The 20,553-nt window shown below is 39.3% G+C and overlaps 1 protein-coding gene across 2 annotated transcripts in view; it reads right to left on the bottom strand.

Annotated features, from left to right (window-relative positions):
• Window positions 1-263: 263 nt before the first annotated feature.
• Window positions 264-20,553, bottom strand: part of LOC103154696 (complement C1q and tumor necrosis factor-related protein 9A-like) — an 83,956-nt gene continuing 63,666 nt past the window's right edge. For both annotated transcript variants that reach the window (XM_007576069.2, XM_016662909.1), the window contains exons 5-6: window positions 642-776; window positions 264-422 (exon numbers count right to left, since the gene is read on the bottom strand). In XM_007576069.2, coding sequence (XP_007576131.1) covers window positions 279-422; window positions 642-776 — 279 coding nt within the window. In that variant the 3' untranslated portion in view covers window positions 264-278. The remainder of the gene's footprint in view (window positions 423-641; window positions 777-20,553) is intronic.

The following is a 20,553-nucleotide window of genomic DNA, read 5'->3' as shown; positions in this document are numbered from 1 at the left end:
GATACAGAACATCACATTCAATTCAATTGAATAAAAACAAAAATACTGCATTGATCCCAAAGGAAAATTAAACTCATATTTTTCAAAGTTCTTGAAAAAGTTGTAGATTCTGATGGCAGTGGGAGGAGAGGATCATCTGTAGCAGCCTGTACCACAGCGGCTCTGAAAAAGCCTCTGACTGAAGACATTCTGTTGCCATGTGAACATCTCGTTAAGAGGATTCTCAGGGTTGTTCATAATTTCCTTATTTTTACGTGGAATGTCCAAGAAAATCACTGCTAGCTCAAACTGGACTGAGAGTAAACTGGGATGACATTCAGTCCAACGTACCAAAACCACATTGAAAGAAATCGACTGTTTGTTTCTGATTTACTTACAGGCACTCCATCAGTTCCTCGAAATCCAGGCACTCCCATTGGTCCCTGCATTAGGAAATACACAACATGATTAATTAATGATTAGAAAAACAGAGCAGAAGAAAAGTAGTGGTGGAGAGCTGCGTGCACGCCGACATCCCGAATGTTTGTATCTCATCCAAGATGAGGCTTAAGGCAAGATATTGCCAACCGTTGCAACTTTTTACTTTTTCATTGCTGTGTTTTCTTGTTGATAAAATGTAAATACATCACTGATTCACCCACTTTGTCTCCTTTGTCCCCAGATGGTCCTTTAAGTCCAATGTGGCCCTTCTCTCCTTTAGGCCCTCGAGGCCCTATGCCCCCTTGTGGCCCATCCGGTCCGGGCCGTCCGATCTCACCCATTTGCCCAGGACGACCCTGAGGAAAAAAAAAACAAAAAAAACAGATGCAATGACGTCTTCAGTCAAACTCAATCATTTTGAATATATGAGCTCATTGAGCATCAAATATACAGAGAACATATAAAAAATTGTAAAATAAAAGTTGGAAGAAGCAAATGAGAAGATGATGAATATTAGAGTCAAAGTAATGGTTCACATTCTCCAGCTCAGTCGGAAAACTTTATTTTTCTGTTCTTCATGGCTCGCCAGTCAGTTACATGGTGTAGTTTACGCACTAATTGCACTACTTATCCCACAATGCACTGCAACAGCTACTCTGCTCAAGACGTGAGTGCGCTCAAGCTACTCGTGGGACGAATGCACCAAAGAATCTGAAGGTAAATTCTGTGTTGCCAAAAAAATTCTATTTGCAACACAATAATCCGAGGCTGGAAGGAAGAGGAGAGGAAACTAAATGTTTTTTTTTTCCTTTAAAATTTTTTTTTTCTTTTTCAAAACAAACTATTACACTAATGAGCACCAATCTTTTTTTGCTCACAATTGCTTCGATGTTCAATATGCCTCAATGTAATACACAGATACTATTTGCAGGTACCAAGACTGTAGCTTTGTTAATCGCTAAAAAAAAGTCAAACTCTCTTTGCTTTAGTTTTAAAATAATAGAACCTTGTTTAATGGTGGCCAGGTTTTTCCACACACGTCATGTCGACTAAAAATAATTATTGAGCACGTTTGGCGAGACCGCAGGAGAAAACACTGCTTAATGTTGCCACATTGTAGCTTAAATTCTGGTTCAATCAAAACGATTAATTGTGATTAATCTATTATTCAAATGGCTGTTAACTAATTTAGTAATCAATTAATCGTTAACTGGAGTATGACAACTCTGAAAAATATGTGGTTTGGTAAAAAAAAAAAAAAAAAAACTGAAAAATATGCGGTTTGGTAAAAAAAAACAAAAAAAAACATTTTCATAGCAGTAATTAAGTCAAAACTGTACAAAAAATATAGAATTTTGCATTTAAGATAAAAATAAAAACTTTGTCTGTAAATGTGATTTAGCCAAAACCCCTCAGGTGATATAGCTTTAGCTTCATCTGGTTCATATTTACTTAAGAAATACTAAGGTATTGAAATTCAGGCAGTAAAATGTTTATTTCCTCATTTAAAAAAATAATTGGATTATTTGTTTATCTGCATCTTTTACTGTTTTTTTTATTATTGTATAAAAAGGGTTAAGTGGTTAAATGAAAAATGGGCCTGTAAAATGTGTCATTTCTTATCTTTTTATCAATTAATTTTCAGACTAACAGACAGATTACTAAAATAATTGTTAGACGAAAGCCCTAATTAAAAGTACCAACAAAGCTGTAATTCTAAATTTGTGTTTTTATTAGATTTATAAAAGCCCAAAATTTGATATTGATATTTGAGATTTTGTGCGAATATGGAGATTCATATTTTATACACTTGTTAAACTAATAAATGTAGTTTAACCAGTGTTTAAATTTATTTTTTTTTTAAACTAAATTAAACAAGAAAGTTTCTAAATCTTTGGTTCTTTGATAAATGCAGTTACGCCACTACAGCCACAAGATGGCAGCATAGACACAATGAACTAGCGCAAACAGGTGCTGAATTAGAGGTTAGGAAGTGGAATCCCTTCATTAGGAAGCCGGACTCAATAACTCACTAAGGTACACACATTCACAGGACCGCTCAGACTACTGACAGCCTGCGATTAGCTCATGCTTTAAACAATATAACAGGGTAAGGAGAGAGGAAGCGGATCAGGATATGAAAACAAGTCTGAGAGAGCGGCAGTATGTCCTGCGGTCAAAGGAAAGTCAGATTCAGATCTACGTAACACTGTTCAGTCATCATGCAAATCGGGAACATGCCAGCAAGAAGCTTTGTTTCAATTTTTAAGAAAATATGCTAATAAATTCCACTGACAAAGATATCCCGCATGCGTTATCTAGGAATGTAAAAGACTGCAGCCTATAAGACGTTTACAAGGGATTTATTCAGCTTGACATGCATGTAAATGCTTGTACGAGCGTACACGCATGCTTTTCGTCAATGACAGCACATAAAATGCAACTTTACATGTATGACCACAGAACTGCTGCTGTCTTTTAAATGCCGGTGACCCCTGATTAGCGTCCTTTGTCTTGGAGTTAGAGGCCGCGGCTCGGCTTCCAGCCCACGTGGCCTTAGGGGGTAGGAAGGGAAGCATAATGACAGGGCTGTTCCAGCTAAAGGAAGCCTGCCAGAGCTGTCTGGCCCAGATTTGACACTCACACCTGGTTTCACCCATAGAAAATATGCAGAGCTTCCACCAGGAGACACTTTCTCTCACACCTTACCTCCACCGTCGCTGGCTTTACCTTAACACTTAAAGAATAATTTAAAGTCCTTCTCGTTTTATTCCCTTTTATATGTCTCTCTGTATATTGTCCAAATCTCAATCAAAGTCACCCATTTTTATCTCCCCGTTGGCTAATCTTGTAAATATCCCAACAGCCTTCCAGCAACTTCCATCTAAATGTCTGCATACCCAAAAGTTTGAGGTCATCTTTTAAAAATGCTTTTAGCTTTTCCAAGGATCTTTCTTTCCGGTCCTGGGTAACCTTTAGAGCTCCATCTTTGTCTGATGTTGGATAAACAGTAAGAGGTGGTCAGGCTGTTGAAGAGTGAAGACTTGCTTTCATGCTAGGCTCTGATTCTGTTCAGTAGAACAAAACTACTGAAAGAGGACAAAGAAATCCAGACTCCCTACATTCAAAGATTTTGATTCTTTATGACATTCTGGACGTCTGAGGATAATGTATGTGACTTGTTGGATTGTCTTGTCTGTGTGTTCCAGACGTAATTAAACAAGACAATGCTGAAGACAGGTTCAGATTCACAAGTCCAATCACACGCAAGTTTGGCCTGTGTACCAATCCAGACTAACTCAACTCCACAACACTTTGCAATCTGGACTGAACTGAACTGTCCAACATAAATTTGACGCAGGATAGCAGATAGATAGTTAAAACTACAGTTTGTGATCTGTGTCAATACTCTAAATGCTCAAGTCTGTCCAAGACCAAGCCGCAGCATTTCAATTAGACTTATGCCTCGACTTTGACTAGACCATTCTGCAACCATTAGGAGGTGGTCTTGCTGATGTGCTCTAGATCAAAGTCTGAATGCTCTTAAATTGAAAGATATAGATATAGATACAAGATAGATAAAGAACATTACTATAGGTATTGACCAGTTGTTTAATTATTTTGAAATGTCATCTTCATTGACATCTTTTGTATGCTTGTCATACACAGAAGCATCTGACAGACTACATTTTGCTATGCTTTAACCAAAAGACCACTCCCAAGTTGTATTTTCTATATATGGTTTGAATACAATGCTTTTTATTGAACTCATATGTTTGCCAGTTCTATCAGTGATCAGTCTGTCCCATCCCTGACTTCCGACATCATCCGTCTCACCCTCACAGGTTGGCATCCCCGTCTGTTTTCATGCCAGCCCGTCGGGTCTCTTCCCGCCTCTTCCAGACCTTCCACCCACATCACCTTCCACCTGACTGGTCAGTTTATAGTCCCAAATCCCTTTCAGCACAAAGGTCACAATGGGGCCCATTCTGGCCGGCTAAGCTCCCTGGACTTACAGCTCCCGTCTAGCCTAGCTCACTTCCTGATAGCCGAGAGTGCTTGGACAGACACATTCTGGTCACCATGCGTGTGAAAATCGGTAGGTGTGTGTGTGTGTGTGTGCGTGTGCGTGTGTTGTCCATGAATGCACATTCACACAGAGATGAACACGTACCCCGAGGGTTTTTAATCGAGTCGTATTGTTCTGTGGGCTGGTGGGTGCCAAGAGTAAGATTTCGGTTGTCACACCGAATGCTCCCTTATGGACGATGACGGGCAAAAAAACAGAGGGAGGGGTTCGCGAAATTCCCGGGTCTTTGGGTGCATGTTTAATCACCAAAAGAGGAGTAAGAATTGAGCCAAATACAGCCCACACATGAATCAACAGAACCTCAAACCTCCTTTGTATGAAAAAAAATTATATATTAAAAAAAAAAAAAAGAAACAGGTACAGCTATATCTGGAGAAACAACTTCACACTTCTCACTTCATTTGTCTCCAGACACGTTAGACAGAGGAAGAGGTAAATCTTTGGTGGATGGGAATGTTTGGGTTGACTGGGTTTGTTGTTCTCTTCTGATCACACAGTGAACCCAAACATGTCTTGTGTATCCATACGATGAAACAGGAAAGAAAGGACGACGCACGAATGGAATATTTCCTATTTATCCCTGTGGGGGGTAAAACTGAGTGACGGTGAAAACTTTGCGGTTCACAGTTTGTGTTTCTCTGACTTGCGAGGTTTACGAGTTTCCTTGTATGACTGACCCATCTGTCGCTTTCACACTTGACCCAAAACCTCGTGAGTTTGAGAAAACATGGGACCCGGGTAAACAACTCCGGACATCTAAACAATCCTGTTTGCATATTTTCAGTGGCTGCATATTCTCACTGCGCAAAGTACAAACTCCTCAGGTTCATAGATTTGAACTAACTCAACTAAATATTTGTTCATAACCTGAAAAATATCATTAATGTCAACGCAAACATATGGGAGGAAATGGGAGCAACACGCTTAAGGAGAGATCCGATTTTCCTTCTGCTTAAGAGGGGGAAAAATATTTATTTAATTTATACATCTCCGTCACAACAATACCGACTACAACTCTATGCTGATGATGATGCGTTTAAGTTTTAACTTACCCAATTGCTATAACTTAGATGCAGAAGATACAGCAAAAAGGTGAGGTCAGGAAATCGGCTGACTTAATGTGACTCTTGGATTACACACGTTCCTTTTTCTATCCACCTTATTCCTGGGGTTGTTGTGGGACTATGTGGTTGCAACCTTCAGTATTTGCGATAAAGCTGTCTTTCTTCATATGTAATGAGATGGGGTTTTTTTTTTAAGTAAGTGGTTTGCAGTTTAGCTAAATTCCTTGATTTCTTGTCTGAACAAGACTAGCTGAAGAGCTGTTCACGGCTGCACCTATAATCACTCTGATATTGTGGCTTCAGCATGTCGACAACTTAACTGTCAAACTAAAATATGCAAAACAGGGGATTGTGACTGTTGCCAACAGACGAGGAATCAATACAAATATGGCATCTAAACTGGAGGCATATTTTCTTCTGTCACATGGTTTAATATAAAAAGACCATGGGGAAAAATAACCCCTGACCCAACACTGCGCCTGGGTTTCAACCAACAACGAGCTATACAGCACAAGCTTCAGAAATGGATTAACAGCCCTGCAGATGAGGTACGATTTTAAGCTGAAGAAATTCTTTACAAAGATCCGAAAACTGAAACCTAAAATAGTGAATGACCTCTCAGTGATTCAAAAGCATAAAAAAACTGAGAAAGAACTGTTAATGTTACACGCATTGTATACATTAACATTTGGTCAGTGTGAGCTACCAGAAGTCTGTGTGGTGTTCTTTTTATTATTATTTTATTTCAAGTTGATTTTTTATTTCTTGCTCACATTGAGACTGAACCAAAAATACAAAGTTCCAAAAAAAAATGAAGGCTTTGTTTGCCTATCAAGGCCAGAAACTTCACGACCATTAAGCAAAGACAGTGCCCACCTGTCATTATGACAACTAACAATAAGAGAAAAATCAGTTTATCTACTTTTCCGTTCTATAAATGTGTTTCCTTTAAATTTGAAGCGATTTAAAAAATTTTAAATTTGAAATTGCTCACACAAACGTAAGAAGGTTGAGGTGTGGTTGCAATATTTGACAGGGTTGGGATCTTATTGCATTGTATGTTACATTATTCTAACCAAACTTATTATGTTAGATCTGTTGTTCTCCATTAAGTGCTATATCTGAATAAACCAAGGAGATCAACCAACTTTAAGCTCCATTTTTCTTTCCCCCTCCACAAACTGCGCGTTTCTCCTCCTTTCATGCTCCAGCAGACAGTTTCCCACCGCTCCTCAGCCCCTCTGGTTGTGATGATGGCTGCCATTAAAACCAACAACCTGTTGTCTCCTTTCATCCAGATGCTTTCCCTGACAGGAAAAATCGCATGTAGCGCTCATCGACCGGCGCCAATCCCCCCCGGCGATGATGTCATAAAGTCACAGTGTTTTCTCAGCTGCCGGTCGGCGGCAGAGCAAGGAGGACGGTGAAGACGGAGGGGGCTGGGGGTTGGGGAGAATCTAATCATGGAACTCTCTTGGATGTTATTTTTTAATTTAAATTCCAGATTGCCGCCCTTTTACAAACATTTCTATAGCATTTTGTCCAAAAACAAAAAAACAAAACAAAAAAAAAAACAAAAGGAAACAGACGTTTCTCATTGAAATACACTGAAACTTAAACTAACCTTATTAAAGACACTGAAGCAACTGTATGTCTACATTACCCACTTCCCTTAAAATCAGCCCGAGGTGACGACTGAGTCCAAACAAGCAGATGTAATTGGCATGTATGGCTCTTTAAAACCTTTTAAGACTTCCAGGACCCGTTTCCAGATGTGCCTCCAAAAGCAGCTCAGGTGACGATCTGGTTTAAAAATCAGTTGCTACTTATTTTATATATTTATTTCTTCAATATTATTTTTCATGTCAGTGTTAATGTCATGAGGCTGACGACTCCATGACACTTTCAATCTGACTCATTAGGATTTGACTAAGAACCAGACTTGTTCAGTCTAATTTCTGTCCAGTAAAACTATTTATAAATCAACAGACAATGGATTATAAAGATATAATCCATGTTTCTGTCTCATATTTGTACGGCATTAAAAGGACCTGGAACTTTTGGTTTTCCACTGAAAGCTCTGGTTTGCACAATAAATGACATGTGGGTGAAATTTGATGGATGATACTCTGATGTCCCATTCTCCTGAAGGCAGCACAGAGCTGCACCACCAGAAACCGACAGAAACATCAGAGAGAAGTTATGATTAATATAATTGAGTTCAATCCATGTTTTAATGTTGCACACCACAGTCTTTTGCAAATAGTTGAAAGTTTAAACTAGCATTGTTGTACGTCTTTTATTTGGTCACTTTGTGCAAGATTTAACAACTAGAAAATGGCACAGAACAAGAATATTTTTTCCACTCTGATTGGCTGCTGTTAGGCCTACAGATTTTAAGTTAAATGTTCATTTATTGCATTTTTATTAGATGCCTGTGAAAAGAATTTCTATTCGCATTGCTTTTTTGTTCTCTGTGAAATTATTTTTGACAATAACTCCAGAAACAAGCATAAAAATCAAAACATCAACAATAGTGATAGTAATATTAATAATAAAATAATATTCAGTCCAAAGTAGCCTACACATTCTTGGATTCATACTTGATTCATACCAACTACCCGAAACTAAAAAAAAAAAAAAGAGCAAATAAAGACGGGACAACTGTCCTCAGACGCAATGCCTCAACAAAAAACAGCCATGAACAAAAGTCTACAGAAAGATTAAACACTGTATAACCCTCCCCCCTCATTAACCCTCATCCTGCCCAATTTCAATATGGGGGGAGGGGAGGAGGCTGGTTGGTGAGTGTAGTAGAGATCTCAAACACTCGCATCATCATTCCAAAGATGAAGGAAACCTCTGTGATGTCACAGCCAGTCATGCTTGTGATGTCATCAGCTCTGTATGTATGTAACAAACTTCTGCATTCTTGTTGATGGGATCCGTTTTGGTGGCCTTGGATCCCACATCTGCAAAAATGATTGCTTTTTTCGGTAACACTTTGACGGGTTGTGAATAAGACTGTCATGACACCGTCATAAACATGACATAACACCTGTCATGAACATGAAGGAGTCTTTATGAATGTTTATGACTGTTGTCATGAAGCGTTATTCGGTAAATTATGACACTTTAATAGAAAGTTGACATTATTCAAAATGTCTTTGTTATGACAACTTGACATTAATCTAGACATCGTGATCTGATAATTCTTTTAGAAAAGCATTACTGATTAAACTTTAAAAATTATGTAGCTTAAATCTAAAGTTTAATCAGTAATACTTTTATAACAAATTCTTTACCTTTTTAGTAAAGGCTGTTCCATAGTAAAAAATTATTTTAACAGCTTTTTAAAGAGTTACATTCTTTAATCAGCCAAGTATGAAGCAGCCAGTTGAAGCCAATAGGATCCCATCACATCTGATCTGAAAGAAGGGTAACACTTTATTTGACGGGGTGTGCATAAGACTGACATGACACTGTCATGAACATGAAATAACATCTGGAGTCTTTATGAACGTTGTCATGAAGTGTCATTCGATAAATAATGTCACTTTTAATGCAAAGTTGCATTAAAAGTTGCCTTGAAAGTCCATTAAAAATGCCAACTTTGCAATAAAGTGTCATTTTCAAAATAATGCAAAGCTGGGACTTTTAATGCAACATTTAAAGCAACTTTGCATTAAAAGTGTCATTTACCGAATGACACTTCATGACAACTGTCATAGACATTCATAGACTTCTTTATGTTCATGACAGATGTTATGTTTTTGACAGTGTCATGTCATTATTATGCACACCCCTTCAAATAAAGTGTTACCAAAATCTTTATTGCTTTTGAGTGAAACTTTCATTTTCCAATTAGCTGCAAGCCATAATTACCAAAATAATCAAAAAAATGTAATCCATATGTAAGTAAGCATTGTTTTTATTTTGATTTTTTTTTCTCTATTGTAAAACAGGCCCAGACATTGCCCTGTTTTTCAGGAGATAAAACCGCTGTTTTGACACGCTGCACGTGTTTATGGAGGAAACAGAGAGGTTTTGGGATCAGTTAAACAATACGGGAGATAAACGGGGGCCAAGTCAGATCGTTCTGCGATAGAGAGGAAAGATGCCTTCTTGTATTCCCTCCTCCATCTCTGTGTGGTTCACCCAACACTATCATAGACAAAACAGTCTTTTATGAATGCTAAGTGAAGCAGTCAATCAGCCAAACTTCAGGGATTTATGTAGGAAATTTGATTTGTGTGCCACTAAATTCCTGCACTAAAAAAAAAAAAACTGTGTTAATTTTTGACGTGTAAATTAATTAAGTTTGGAAAACGTTCTTTATTTAACATAAAGACTTAATAAACTTAAAATATTCACTTGAATAAACTTAATTTAAGGCAATATATTTAAGCTGGACCACCTGTTTTCTTTCAGTATTTATCTTTTACGATTAAATTGCTTCTTTGCAACATGGATGAAATACGCCAGATAAATTTAGGTTAATTTAAGTTAACCAATATTTATTTTAGAGTTCTCGCACTCAATAGAAGATTTTTTGTTGTTTTTCAAGCTTCCAAGATCGCTGTGGCCCACTTTTTAAAACTCTTGACTGACTTTGAAAGAGAAACTAAAGATAAAACACTTCGGCAGTTGAACCTTCTCACTTTGCTCCACGAGAGGAGACGACGCGTGTTCTCGTTTTCCCGAGACGTCCGAGTGAGTGGGCGACCTCCAGCCAGCTGTGTTTAGGTACGTCGGGGTTTTGGTTTTCCCGGAGAGTTTTGAGGTTGCCCTGCTGCCGACGTGCATCGTTTGGCGTGTATGTGTGTGTACATCAGAGACATAAACAGCCCTGACATAAGAAATGCACTGCCTGATGCATTTCGTACCTAAAGCACTCTCTGTACTCCCACACTTTAACCGTCCGCCGTGCCACACACAGAGCGTGCTTCTACTGAAAAGCGGTGAGCGGCTGCATGTTTAATTGCACCTCACTGACTGTTTTGTTCAGAAACGAGCCAGCGACGCCGGCCACCTCTGCTGAAGAGGTGAAAAAAAAAAAAAAGTCTCGTAAATGTTTATTTGACACGCCGTTAACGACCTGGAAATGTGGCGAACAACCGTGCCTCGATGCTCACTTCAGTCCTGAGAAGCTATAAAATCGGTAATGATCAGTTCTGCACATTCCTCCACGCGTTAGTTAAACACACCTATACAGAAGCCGTGTGTAGAAAAGACAGAGGATGGGAGAAATGAAAGACTTTTCCTTACCTCCCCCATCCTCCATAATTTTCCACTCATTTTTGTGTAATGGAGTTGAAAGGAGTAGAGTGGGATTAAGATTAAATGCACAAGAATATACATTCAAGGCAAAAATGGAGGAAGGGATTATGTATACATTTCTGCCACAAGGCATATCTTGTGGCAGAAGATATGTAAATAGGAGCATATCTTAAATATGCCCCAACATATTTCAATTTCACTCTGAAATGAATTTATTATTCATCACCCGTGATGAAGATTTTTTTTTTTCTTGTACTGTACAGTTGTATATACGATCACGTTTAATTTCTGGATTTAAGGACAAAGCAACTAATGCAGATCATCTTGAAAATGACATTTTCAGGACTCAACCATCTAGATTTAGGTTTGCTGAAATGTCTGGACATATTAGACACAGAAATACTTTTTTTTTTCTCCCTCAACACCAGTGAGCACACAGTTAAGCTCCAGAAGATTCATACTCCCACCTGATTTGTTTCTGATAGGAAAAGAGATGTGCTACTATTTACATTTTTATCAAAAAATACCATGGCTGAACTTATATGTACCCTTTTTAATAATCAATAGGTCATCTTTATTTTCATTAGAGCAACTGAAGTGTTCTCAGAATAAGCATATTCCTGCAAAGATGATCAGATTTGAGTCTGGACCACTCAAATCATTTCCAGTTCCAGATATAGAAGTTTGCGAAATGAAAAGATGGGTATGAACAATTTTGGGCTATTTTATCATTACACATAAAAACATGATTTGCTGAAACTTTCATAAGTTTCAACAAAAATATATTTGAATATATTTTACCAGGTGGTTCAACTTTGATATTTGGAAAGCAATTCATTCCCTATAACAGAGATTTGTTTTTCCTAAGATACACTTGCTTTGTATTTACACAAAGATCACAGACAGAAGCAGCATTATATATGTTTAATCTAATGTTTAACAGATAAAGTCTAGCATAGTCAGACTAAAACCAGTCTCAGCTGAACAACGTGGGAGAAAACAGAAAAAATCAAACTCCTGTTAAAAAAACGAGTTCCTGAAGGCACCATGTGAGGGCGGTATAGTGCATAACAAAGAGGGAGAGGAGAGACGGACTCATGCTTTCATGCCACACTTTTCTGTCCTGCGGTTCAACATTTCCCTCTATGTGGAAGGGCATAAATAAGAGCAACATCACAGGATCAAAGCAGGTGAGTGAAGATGAAAAAGGAAGAAGAGATTCTCTGAAGGTAATTTGTGTAGCTGTGATTTAGCATAGCTACACACTTAGATGTACCTGTCTGATTCTGTGATCTTCGTGTTAGCTCTAACCTAAACACTGGGCTTTGGACTTGGAGGAAAGAAGTGCAGCTATGACTACGGTGGGGTTTTGTGTCTATCTAAATAAGGACATCAGCGTCCACCGAGAAGTTCAAAGCTTGCATTTAAGCTCCGACTGCAACATAAGGGAGGATTTCTCAGGGGGCCTCTACAGACGACAAGAGGCTGCTCTACCTTTACTACAGTATCGTGTGTGTGAGAGTCTCTTCAGATGAAGCCTAAACAAATCTCCCTGCCCCCAACATATTTTAACCCCATTTGAGCATCAAAAAGGAGGGAGCGCCCGATAAAATGCCATCGGGGGCCCACCAGTGGGTGTGGGTGTGAGCGTTCATGTGTGTGTGTGTATGTGTTGGGAAGTGAAATGCTTGGGTGACAGGCTACCGTTGATAAGTCTGTCCTGTCCTGTCAGACTATCTGGCCTGTAGGTACATCAGCATACATGCCAGAGAAGCACACCTATAGAGGCTGGTGGAAGGGCTCAAACCCAAACAAGCTCAAAGGCAACAAAAGCAGCACATTAAAGAGTAGCAGACATGAAAAGGGACAGAGTGGTCCAACATACTGTACGTGTAAGATCAAAGTTAACATCCATGTACACAATCTAAGTCTCTGAGTGTAGGTGGGTAGGTGCTGATGAAGCCTTCATGGTCTATCGTTGTGTATCCCTCGCTGTCCTTTAACCCATCACTCTGGTTTCAAACTAAGACAGCGAAGGTATTCTGCATTTGCAACACCCTCCAAAACACAGAACATGATAAAACATGAGCATGTGTTCAAATTCAGTTCAAATTCCTGTCAATTATCCAGAGTAGCCGGATAATTGACAGGGGTTCTCTGTTTAATTGGCATGAATTCTCTGGATGTGCATCCGCATTTTGACCACAAGACTGGTTGCCAATCTGTCCTCAGTGTGTTACTGACTACTGAAATAAATACACTACTAATCACAACCCTGAGCCAAAATCTGAGAGTATAAAAAATGAGTGCGTGATTGGGGAATATTGGTATTTTGGGCCAAGTTGAAGCATGCAGACCACCAATGTAAAATTATCTAGTGAGTTTCATAAGAGTTCTTAAGTTGTTTTCTTTGAATGCTGATATCAATCATAAAGCATTGTGAGTGCTTAATTAAGATGTAATTTTTGGGGTTTTCAGTTTTCATTCACCCTTTCGTTTGAAAGTTGTTGCAGAGAGGAGATTGTTTGGACACTAGACCCTGATGACTCTTGATATAATGTAAAAATAATTTTGTCAAGATCAAGAACCTCTACTGCAAGATAAGATGGTGAAGACATTAGATCAAGGTGTCTCTTGATCTAATGCCCAAACCGTTTAATCCAGATCAGCAATGTCACACTCCAGTTCTCAAAGGACGATGTCCTGCAACTTTTGTCCCTGGTCAAACACAACACAGTCAAACTGTAAGAACACCTCCTCAGAGAATAATGATATTCCACACAGTCCTGGTGATGACCTAATTACCTGACCCAGGTGTATTTCAGAGGAATCCCATTTAAAGGTTGCTGGAGTTCGGCCCCTGCTCTAGATCAAGGTGAGATTGCTTGGAAATACCGTCTAGACCAGGTGTCTTTAAATCCAGGCCTCAAGGGCCAAAGTCCGGTAACTTTTAGATGCATCTCTGCTTCAACACAACTGAGTCGAACAATGAGACCATTAGGAAGACTCTGGAGGGCTTGACTGCACTGAGGAGGTAATCCAGCCATTTGATTCATATGTATCGGACCTGGGACCTGTCGAAAAGTTGCCAGACACCTTCCCTTGAGGGCTGGATTTAAGGACCCCTGATCTGGCGACATAGTTTTGGCATTATCTAAAGTTGCCTCTTGAGAAGTCAGCAGGGCTAATCCTTTCCATTTCTGCATCACGTTTTTCCCTTAAAAAGTCTCTAATGAAGACAGTGAGTTCAAAGGTCATTCACCATCGAGGTTGGAAGTTAGTTGCAGCTCCAAGTGGAGTCAAAATCAGGAATTACCTCAAACTTCCAATTGAGCTAATATCCAAACTATCAAATTCTTCTAGATCTGCATGAGCTGTTTTAGGAAGTAGAGTCTGTTTATTTGAGGCCAGTTAAGCAAGATAGTTCAGAATAGAAAAAATATGTAATAATTGTCGATGTTTAGAAGGTTTTAGAAATAAACTACTGAAAAGTCAGGTTTGAGAAGAACCAAAATAGACTTTAAATGAATAAAAGTATTTTATATGCGGACAGGCTTTGTAAATAGTGATCAAATCCTCACAGACATATCTTAATGAATTAATTGAAAGAACTAAGAAGTTCTCTGTTGCTCTGAAAGATAGTTTAAAATGCCAAGAATTGTCAATGCTGTTGTTGTAAGACGTTTTAGGGTGGTGCAGGAGGAACTACTGCCCTTTTCCTCCATCCAGGAAGCTGCGTGTTGCGGTTTTGACAACACATTTATTTGGGAGTTAAAATTATCTTCCCCAGCAGTCCCTGTTCTGGCTTCATTCCTCTGCCTACATTTTTGCATAGGGCTTAAACACAAACAATTGGGTCAGTGTCACCTTATCTCCCCTTCTCTCCTCTCGGCCGGTTTGACACAAAAGGCACGCTGCCGGCCTGTCCCCTCTTCTTTTAAGCTACCCAAAGCAACTTTTTCTTCTTCCGCTTTTTTTCCTTCTTCTTCTTCCCGGTCTACCTGCTTCAGGATTAAAGTAGAGGAATTCAGGGGCAGAAAGACGCGGTCTTTCATCGCGAGGCCCTTTGAGGGGCTTTCATCCCTCGTTTCTTATGTTCTCATTCCACCGAGACACACATCCACTATCGCTTTACCTGAGTCTTATTTTAGAAGGTGCAGGCAGCCCACTTCCCCAGTCTGTTCGGCCTTTACTCCACAGCCGCTTTTGTTGTCTGGGCCCCGGTGAATGAGACTTACATTTTTGTGTCTGCTGGCCTGCCTCTTGCTCATATGTGGGTCACTTTCTACACAGTCACCGTATGGACTGGGATACACAATATTTATACACTTCTGCATGCAAAATGTAATGCTAAATACTTTTTACATCTATAGTGGTCACTTCTCTATTCGTTCCCCATTTGAAAGTAATACATGGTTTTAAGAAAACTCGCATGCACCATGAAGATCTACATAATGCAGCGAAAGGCTTTTTATAACTGATATGTTTTCAGGTTGATCAGGTTTCCAGAGGAATATGTAGATAATGAGTGAGAGGCCCATTTGCTTTAATCTTGGCTTAAAAATGGTAAAATCAATAAAACATGCAGTTTTATTGCAGACGTGCGTTGATTTTCATAAGTGAAGATATTACTTAAAAAACATCTCACCTATGGCTTTGCACAGCACTACAGAGTATTATGGCATACTAAGAAAAAAATAAATAAAATGACGAGAATAAAGTCATAACGTGAAAAACAATCATAATATTTTGAGAATAAAGTAGAAATATTACAAGAATAAAGCTCTAATATGACTTTTACCTAACACTACCATTTTATTGCCGTATTATTTTGATGCATTTTTCGACTGTATTCTCATAAAACTTTATTTTCCTAATGTTGTGTCTTTATCCTTCAAATTTATGACTTCACTCTTGTAATTTTATGACTTTATTGTCGTAATTTTATCTACGTTTTTATTTTCTTGGCGAGGCCCTGATACTGCGTTGCAGCACAGCTGGATTTAGAACCATGACTGAGATGTGTAGACCAAGTAGAGCTGTGACAAACAAGGCTGGACAGGAACCTAGCTTACCGCAAAGTTTCCAGGGGAAATTAACGCCGTTAAACATGCGCAACTATTACAGTTAACCCGCTTAAATCGTGACATCTGCAGTCTTTTCAACTGAAGCTGTTAGAAAACAACCAGAAAGCCACTAATGTTGGGTTACAAGAGGCGGTTTTATATGCTATGTTAACACAAGGCAGTTGCTCTTTCCATTATTTTCATCTCCCTTATGAAATGGCTGGAGGAAATATTTCCAGTTTATGCCTCTGCATGCCAAGGCTGCCCAGAACTAAGCTCAAGATGGGACAGCAATGCCCTGAAGAGTTGTTGGCACAGCCAGACATCCTAAACACCTGCAGACACCGTGACGCAGAAATGTCACGGGAGAAAAAAATTTAAATGGGAAAACAAAATAAAATAAAAATCACAACGCTGTTTCTTTTCAATCAAATAAAGGTGCTGCGATTCCAGTTCACGTCATTTTTAAATAACAGCTTGCAAACTAGTAATTTTCTCTGTCTTTTTATGGTGTGGTAGAGGTAAAGTTTGGCAAATTGTCAAAACTACAGGAAAAACCAATAAGACTGAAAACTGGGGGGCGGGGAGTGAAGAAAATTAATTGTGCCATCGAGAAACATGTTTTTTGTATATAATCAATAGGCTAACAAAAAAAAAACAAAAAACGGGGCAGTTATTTTGCATTTATTTGTTGGGATTTGACTTAACCAAGTACATATAACATTATGTAATAATAACAATAGCATGAGGGGTTTATAGAAGACTAAAGTAAAGCTTCAAATAAAATGAAACTGGAGAATAAACACGTTTCCATTTACATTTCAACTTAAACTAACACTGGTATTAGGAAAATAACAGATACATGGTAGTGGCAGCGTGGTGATCTGGGTTTGGTTTGTAGCTTCAGAACCTGGACAACTTGCTGTAATTAATGGAGTCATAAATTCTTCTCTCTACTAATAAAAATACTGGAAAAAATGACTTTTTTTTAATACAATTGTGCAGAAAATATTAGCTTGTATTTCACCCATGTTTTGTTGTTTCATTGCTTTATTATACATTGTATACATCACTGACATTATTTGTTACATGAAAAGATTTTCCGCAGGAGTTTAGCTAACTACCACGGGTGTGGAAGTGCTGTGGTAATAAACCTGGAGCTGACGTGAGAAGAGCCATAAATTTGTGATCTCCAATAAGCTATTCACGTAAAAAAAAAAAAAAAAGATGCTAAAGTGTTGGTAGCAAAAAGATAAAAGTTCTCCCTCGGGGATAAACAAAACTTCACTTCAATCTTGTGTGACAGCGTTTGTACTTCTTCAGTTAGCCTGTCAGATCCTGATGGATCTCAAACATTAGCAGATGTTTTGGTTGGAATGCCAAGATATCCTGCCAACACACCTCTGCATGATAGGAGGCCTGTAATTAATCTGTGTCTCCTTATAAAAACAAAACAAAACAAAAAAAACAATGAGGGTGATTGCTTAAAGATGAATCAGAAAACAATTGACCAATAAATTGTGATCCAGAAGATGGATGTTGACCGTATCGTCGACAATCGCACGTCAATCAATGTTCTCCGACTTTAAGACGGAGGGCGATAATTCAGCAGAAGCAAAAGTAACTAGAAGGCACAAGCTTTCTAAGGGTCATGTGATTTAACCATCCTAAACCTGTGCATATCTTACGAAGGAGCAATCGACACGCTATGATTTGAGTTTTTGTAAATGACTGATCCCTCTACAGACCATCTTTAAAGCTGCAGTGTGTAACTTTTATGAACTTTCTTGTTTTTTTTTTACATATTCGCTGAAGCTGTCAATATGTCATGAGACAATCTGTGACAACATTTAGCTCCTCTTCCTTCTCCTTCAGTGTTTCCATTACCAACGAGAACCAACCAATCAGAGCCAGGAGGCGGGTCTTATGGCTATCAATCACAATCGTGTGTGTGTGGCCATGTTATGCTGCAGCTAGCGTAGCATGTTGTGAATGCCAAGGCTACTAGGCAAATAAACCCTTTCCCTGTGACGGTGAGTTGTTTCTCTGCCATTAGCACATTCAGCAGCGAGTACATGAAGTTGATTGACAGCGGTAAGACCTTCTTCCTGGCTCTGATTGGTTGTTGTTGGCCAGGATTTCTTCACACACCGATAGCAGCTCAGGGAAGAGGTGGAGGAGACTGATATTTTCACAGATTATCTCTCTCATAAACTGTCACTGCATGGTGAAAGTTTAAACAAACATGTAAGGAGCGTATTCTTTATAAAAGTTACACACTGCAGCTTTAATCCGAATCAATAACACTGAGCTGTTGTTGACTCAGGACCTGTGTGGCATAGAGCCCTTTAACTCCGTCCCACCTGCGGACTTCAGTGGCGTTAACAGCCATGATTAAGAACACACCTACCTTCTCCATGGTCCAACTACAAAAGTAAAACTGAAAAGAGACAAATAAGCACCTCAGCCCTGACGGGACTCCCAACAATAACAGTTAAAGAATGTAATGTAGTTGCGGCCGTGTCATTTAGGCCCAACAGGAGGCCTGAGCAGAGCCAGCAAGTGTTACCTGATCATTTACCTATAGATACCTGAGCGTAATGAGGCGCTCGTCACTATGTTATTTAGCTAAAATGGTGTACAGTAGTCGGGAAGTAAGTGTAGGCTTCTGTGTCAGACAGTAATTGTTGTTTAGATCCGAGCTAAAGGGGGGGAGCGAGCAACAGTGTGAAGCTTACACTTAGTCTGGTTTTAGTCTGGTTTTAGGGTAAAGACAGAAGTCTCGCGTTTCCAGTGATATCGAGACATCGCTACTTTTAAGTTAGGAAAGGGGGGGGAGCAGTTTGCAAAGGCCAGACACGTTAATATGGAGACCAAGGAAAGGAATGTCTTTGTGGATGGATTTGCTGCTTCCCAAATAGGTAGAAGGCAGGAAAGAGGGAATTAAAGGAAAAACTTATTTTAAAAATCACATGTTCAGGAATTTAGCTCAGTACTACGTAGAGTTAAGTCCAAAATTATTGATACACCCAAAGGTTATTCTGTTTCACTCAAGACCCAAGAGATCTGTGTCACCAAATGGTAAAAAGACGTTTTTCTGATTTTCTTTACATTTATACTAAAAAAAACACACACAAATCAAAATCATGTGTGCAGCTGTCTATAATGATTTGAAAAGCCTTTCTTGGCTTTCTGCATGTCTCCACTGGTGTCGATGACCTTTCACCTTTCGCAATGAACTCCAAAATATTTGAGGTTGTAAAGTATTCGTGCTTTTAGCCCAATCTTTAACTCCCTCCGCAGATTCCCCATTAAATCCAAGTCAGGACTCTGGCTGGGCTGCTTCAAACTTAATTTGAAGCTTAATATTTGAAACATTTAGTGGACCACTTAATAGTCCACAAGCCATTACGCTACCACACCAGCTGTGTGTTTTGGGTCACTAAACCATCAATCAGGACAAGTTTCTCAGCAGAATCCTGAAGGACATCGTTGAGAATCTTGATGTAGTTCTTTTAATTCGGTTGTCTATCCTGTTGGGCATCGACACGCTGTAAATATGGCTGCATAACTGTGGCCAAACAAATCTATTTTAGTGTCATGTGCCCACCAAACCAAAGAACAATCTCCTCCTCTGTCCAGATGAAAGTTTGCAAAGTTCTTTTTTTCTACCTAGCTCAAGGAAATGGTTTCCTCTTTTGTCCGTTTTCATGGAATCCAGAAGACGCAGGGTCTGTTTGACCGTCTGCCTTGAGATGTTGCCACCGGCAGGAACCGCCGGTGGCCTTCGGGTGAACCCTGGTATCTTTCTTTCACCTCTCGCACCGTCAACCTCGTCAGCGCAGGTGTCACTTTTGACCTCCTACCAAAGCCTGGGAGGTGTGGTCACTGGAACTCAAAGACATTCAGATAAGATCTTACGCCCCTTTCTTGACTTTTCAGCAAGAAACACTTGGAATGGTGCATAGCCTTGAATCTTTCAACCCGCTCACAGTTTCCAATGGGTATGCAATTTGGGTCACGCTCCTGCAAATTAAATTAAATAAAATGGTTCTTCTTTGCTGAAATGTGCTGCACTTATTTTACCATACAAATATATTCTTTCCCGCCGGAAGAAATATGTCGGTAAAGTTAAACGAATATTAAATCAAAATCTGGCCTCACTGTTTCCAAGGATTCAAAAATGTAATTAGTGACAATAAAACCCTTCCCGTTTTCGGTGGAGTGTAAACAAGACTGAGTTAATAATGGGCAGAAAGCTGCTGGAGGGTGATTGCTGAGGCCGAACTCGGTAAGATGCTTTTCTAATCTCTTTTCGATCTCGGAGGAACTTTTGCCTCTATAACTCGCACCGTGACCTGGTGACACACATGTTTGGGAGCTTGTCGATACGTGAGAATTTATATCTTATATTTGAACCAAACCACAAAGCATCCAGAAAATGTTGGCGTCACAGCGAGTTTCAGACGTAAATCAGCAGAGTGGAGCGCTCTGATTGCTGCTCCCGAAAGGACATCAGGGCCGACAGTCGGGAGGTTTGTGCGCATCTTGCAGAGCACGATCCGCCAACGAGGAATCGGCAGAGCTTTGTTTTGATGTTACTGGTGACGGTTTGATGTTAATTGTCTGATGG

This window comes from Poecilia formosa, unplaced genomic scaffold (genome assembly GCF_000485575.1).
Source record: "Poecilia formosa unplaced genomic scaffold, Poecilia_formosa-5.1.2 Scaffold395, whole genome shotgun sequence".
In the NCBI taxonomy this organism is placed as follows: Eukaryota; Metazoa; Chordata; class Actinopteri; order Cyprinodontiformes; family Poeciliidae; genus Poecilia; species Poecilia formosa.
The sequence above is the reverse complement of the archived record's forward strand: the minus strand, read 5'-3'. Positions and strand labels throughout refer to the sequence as shown.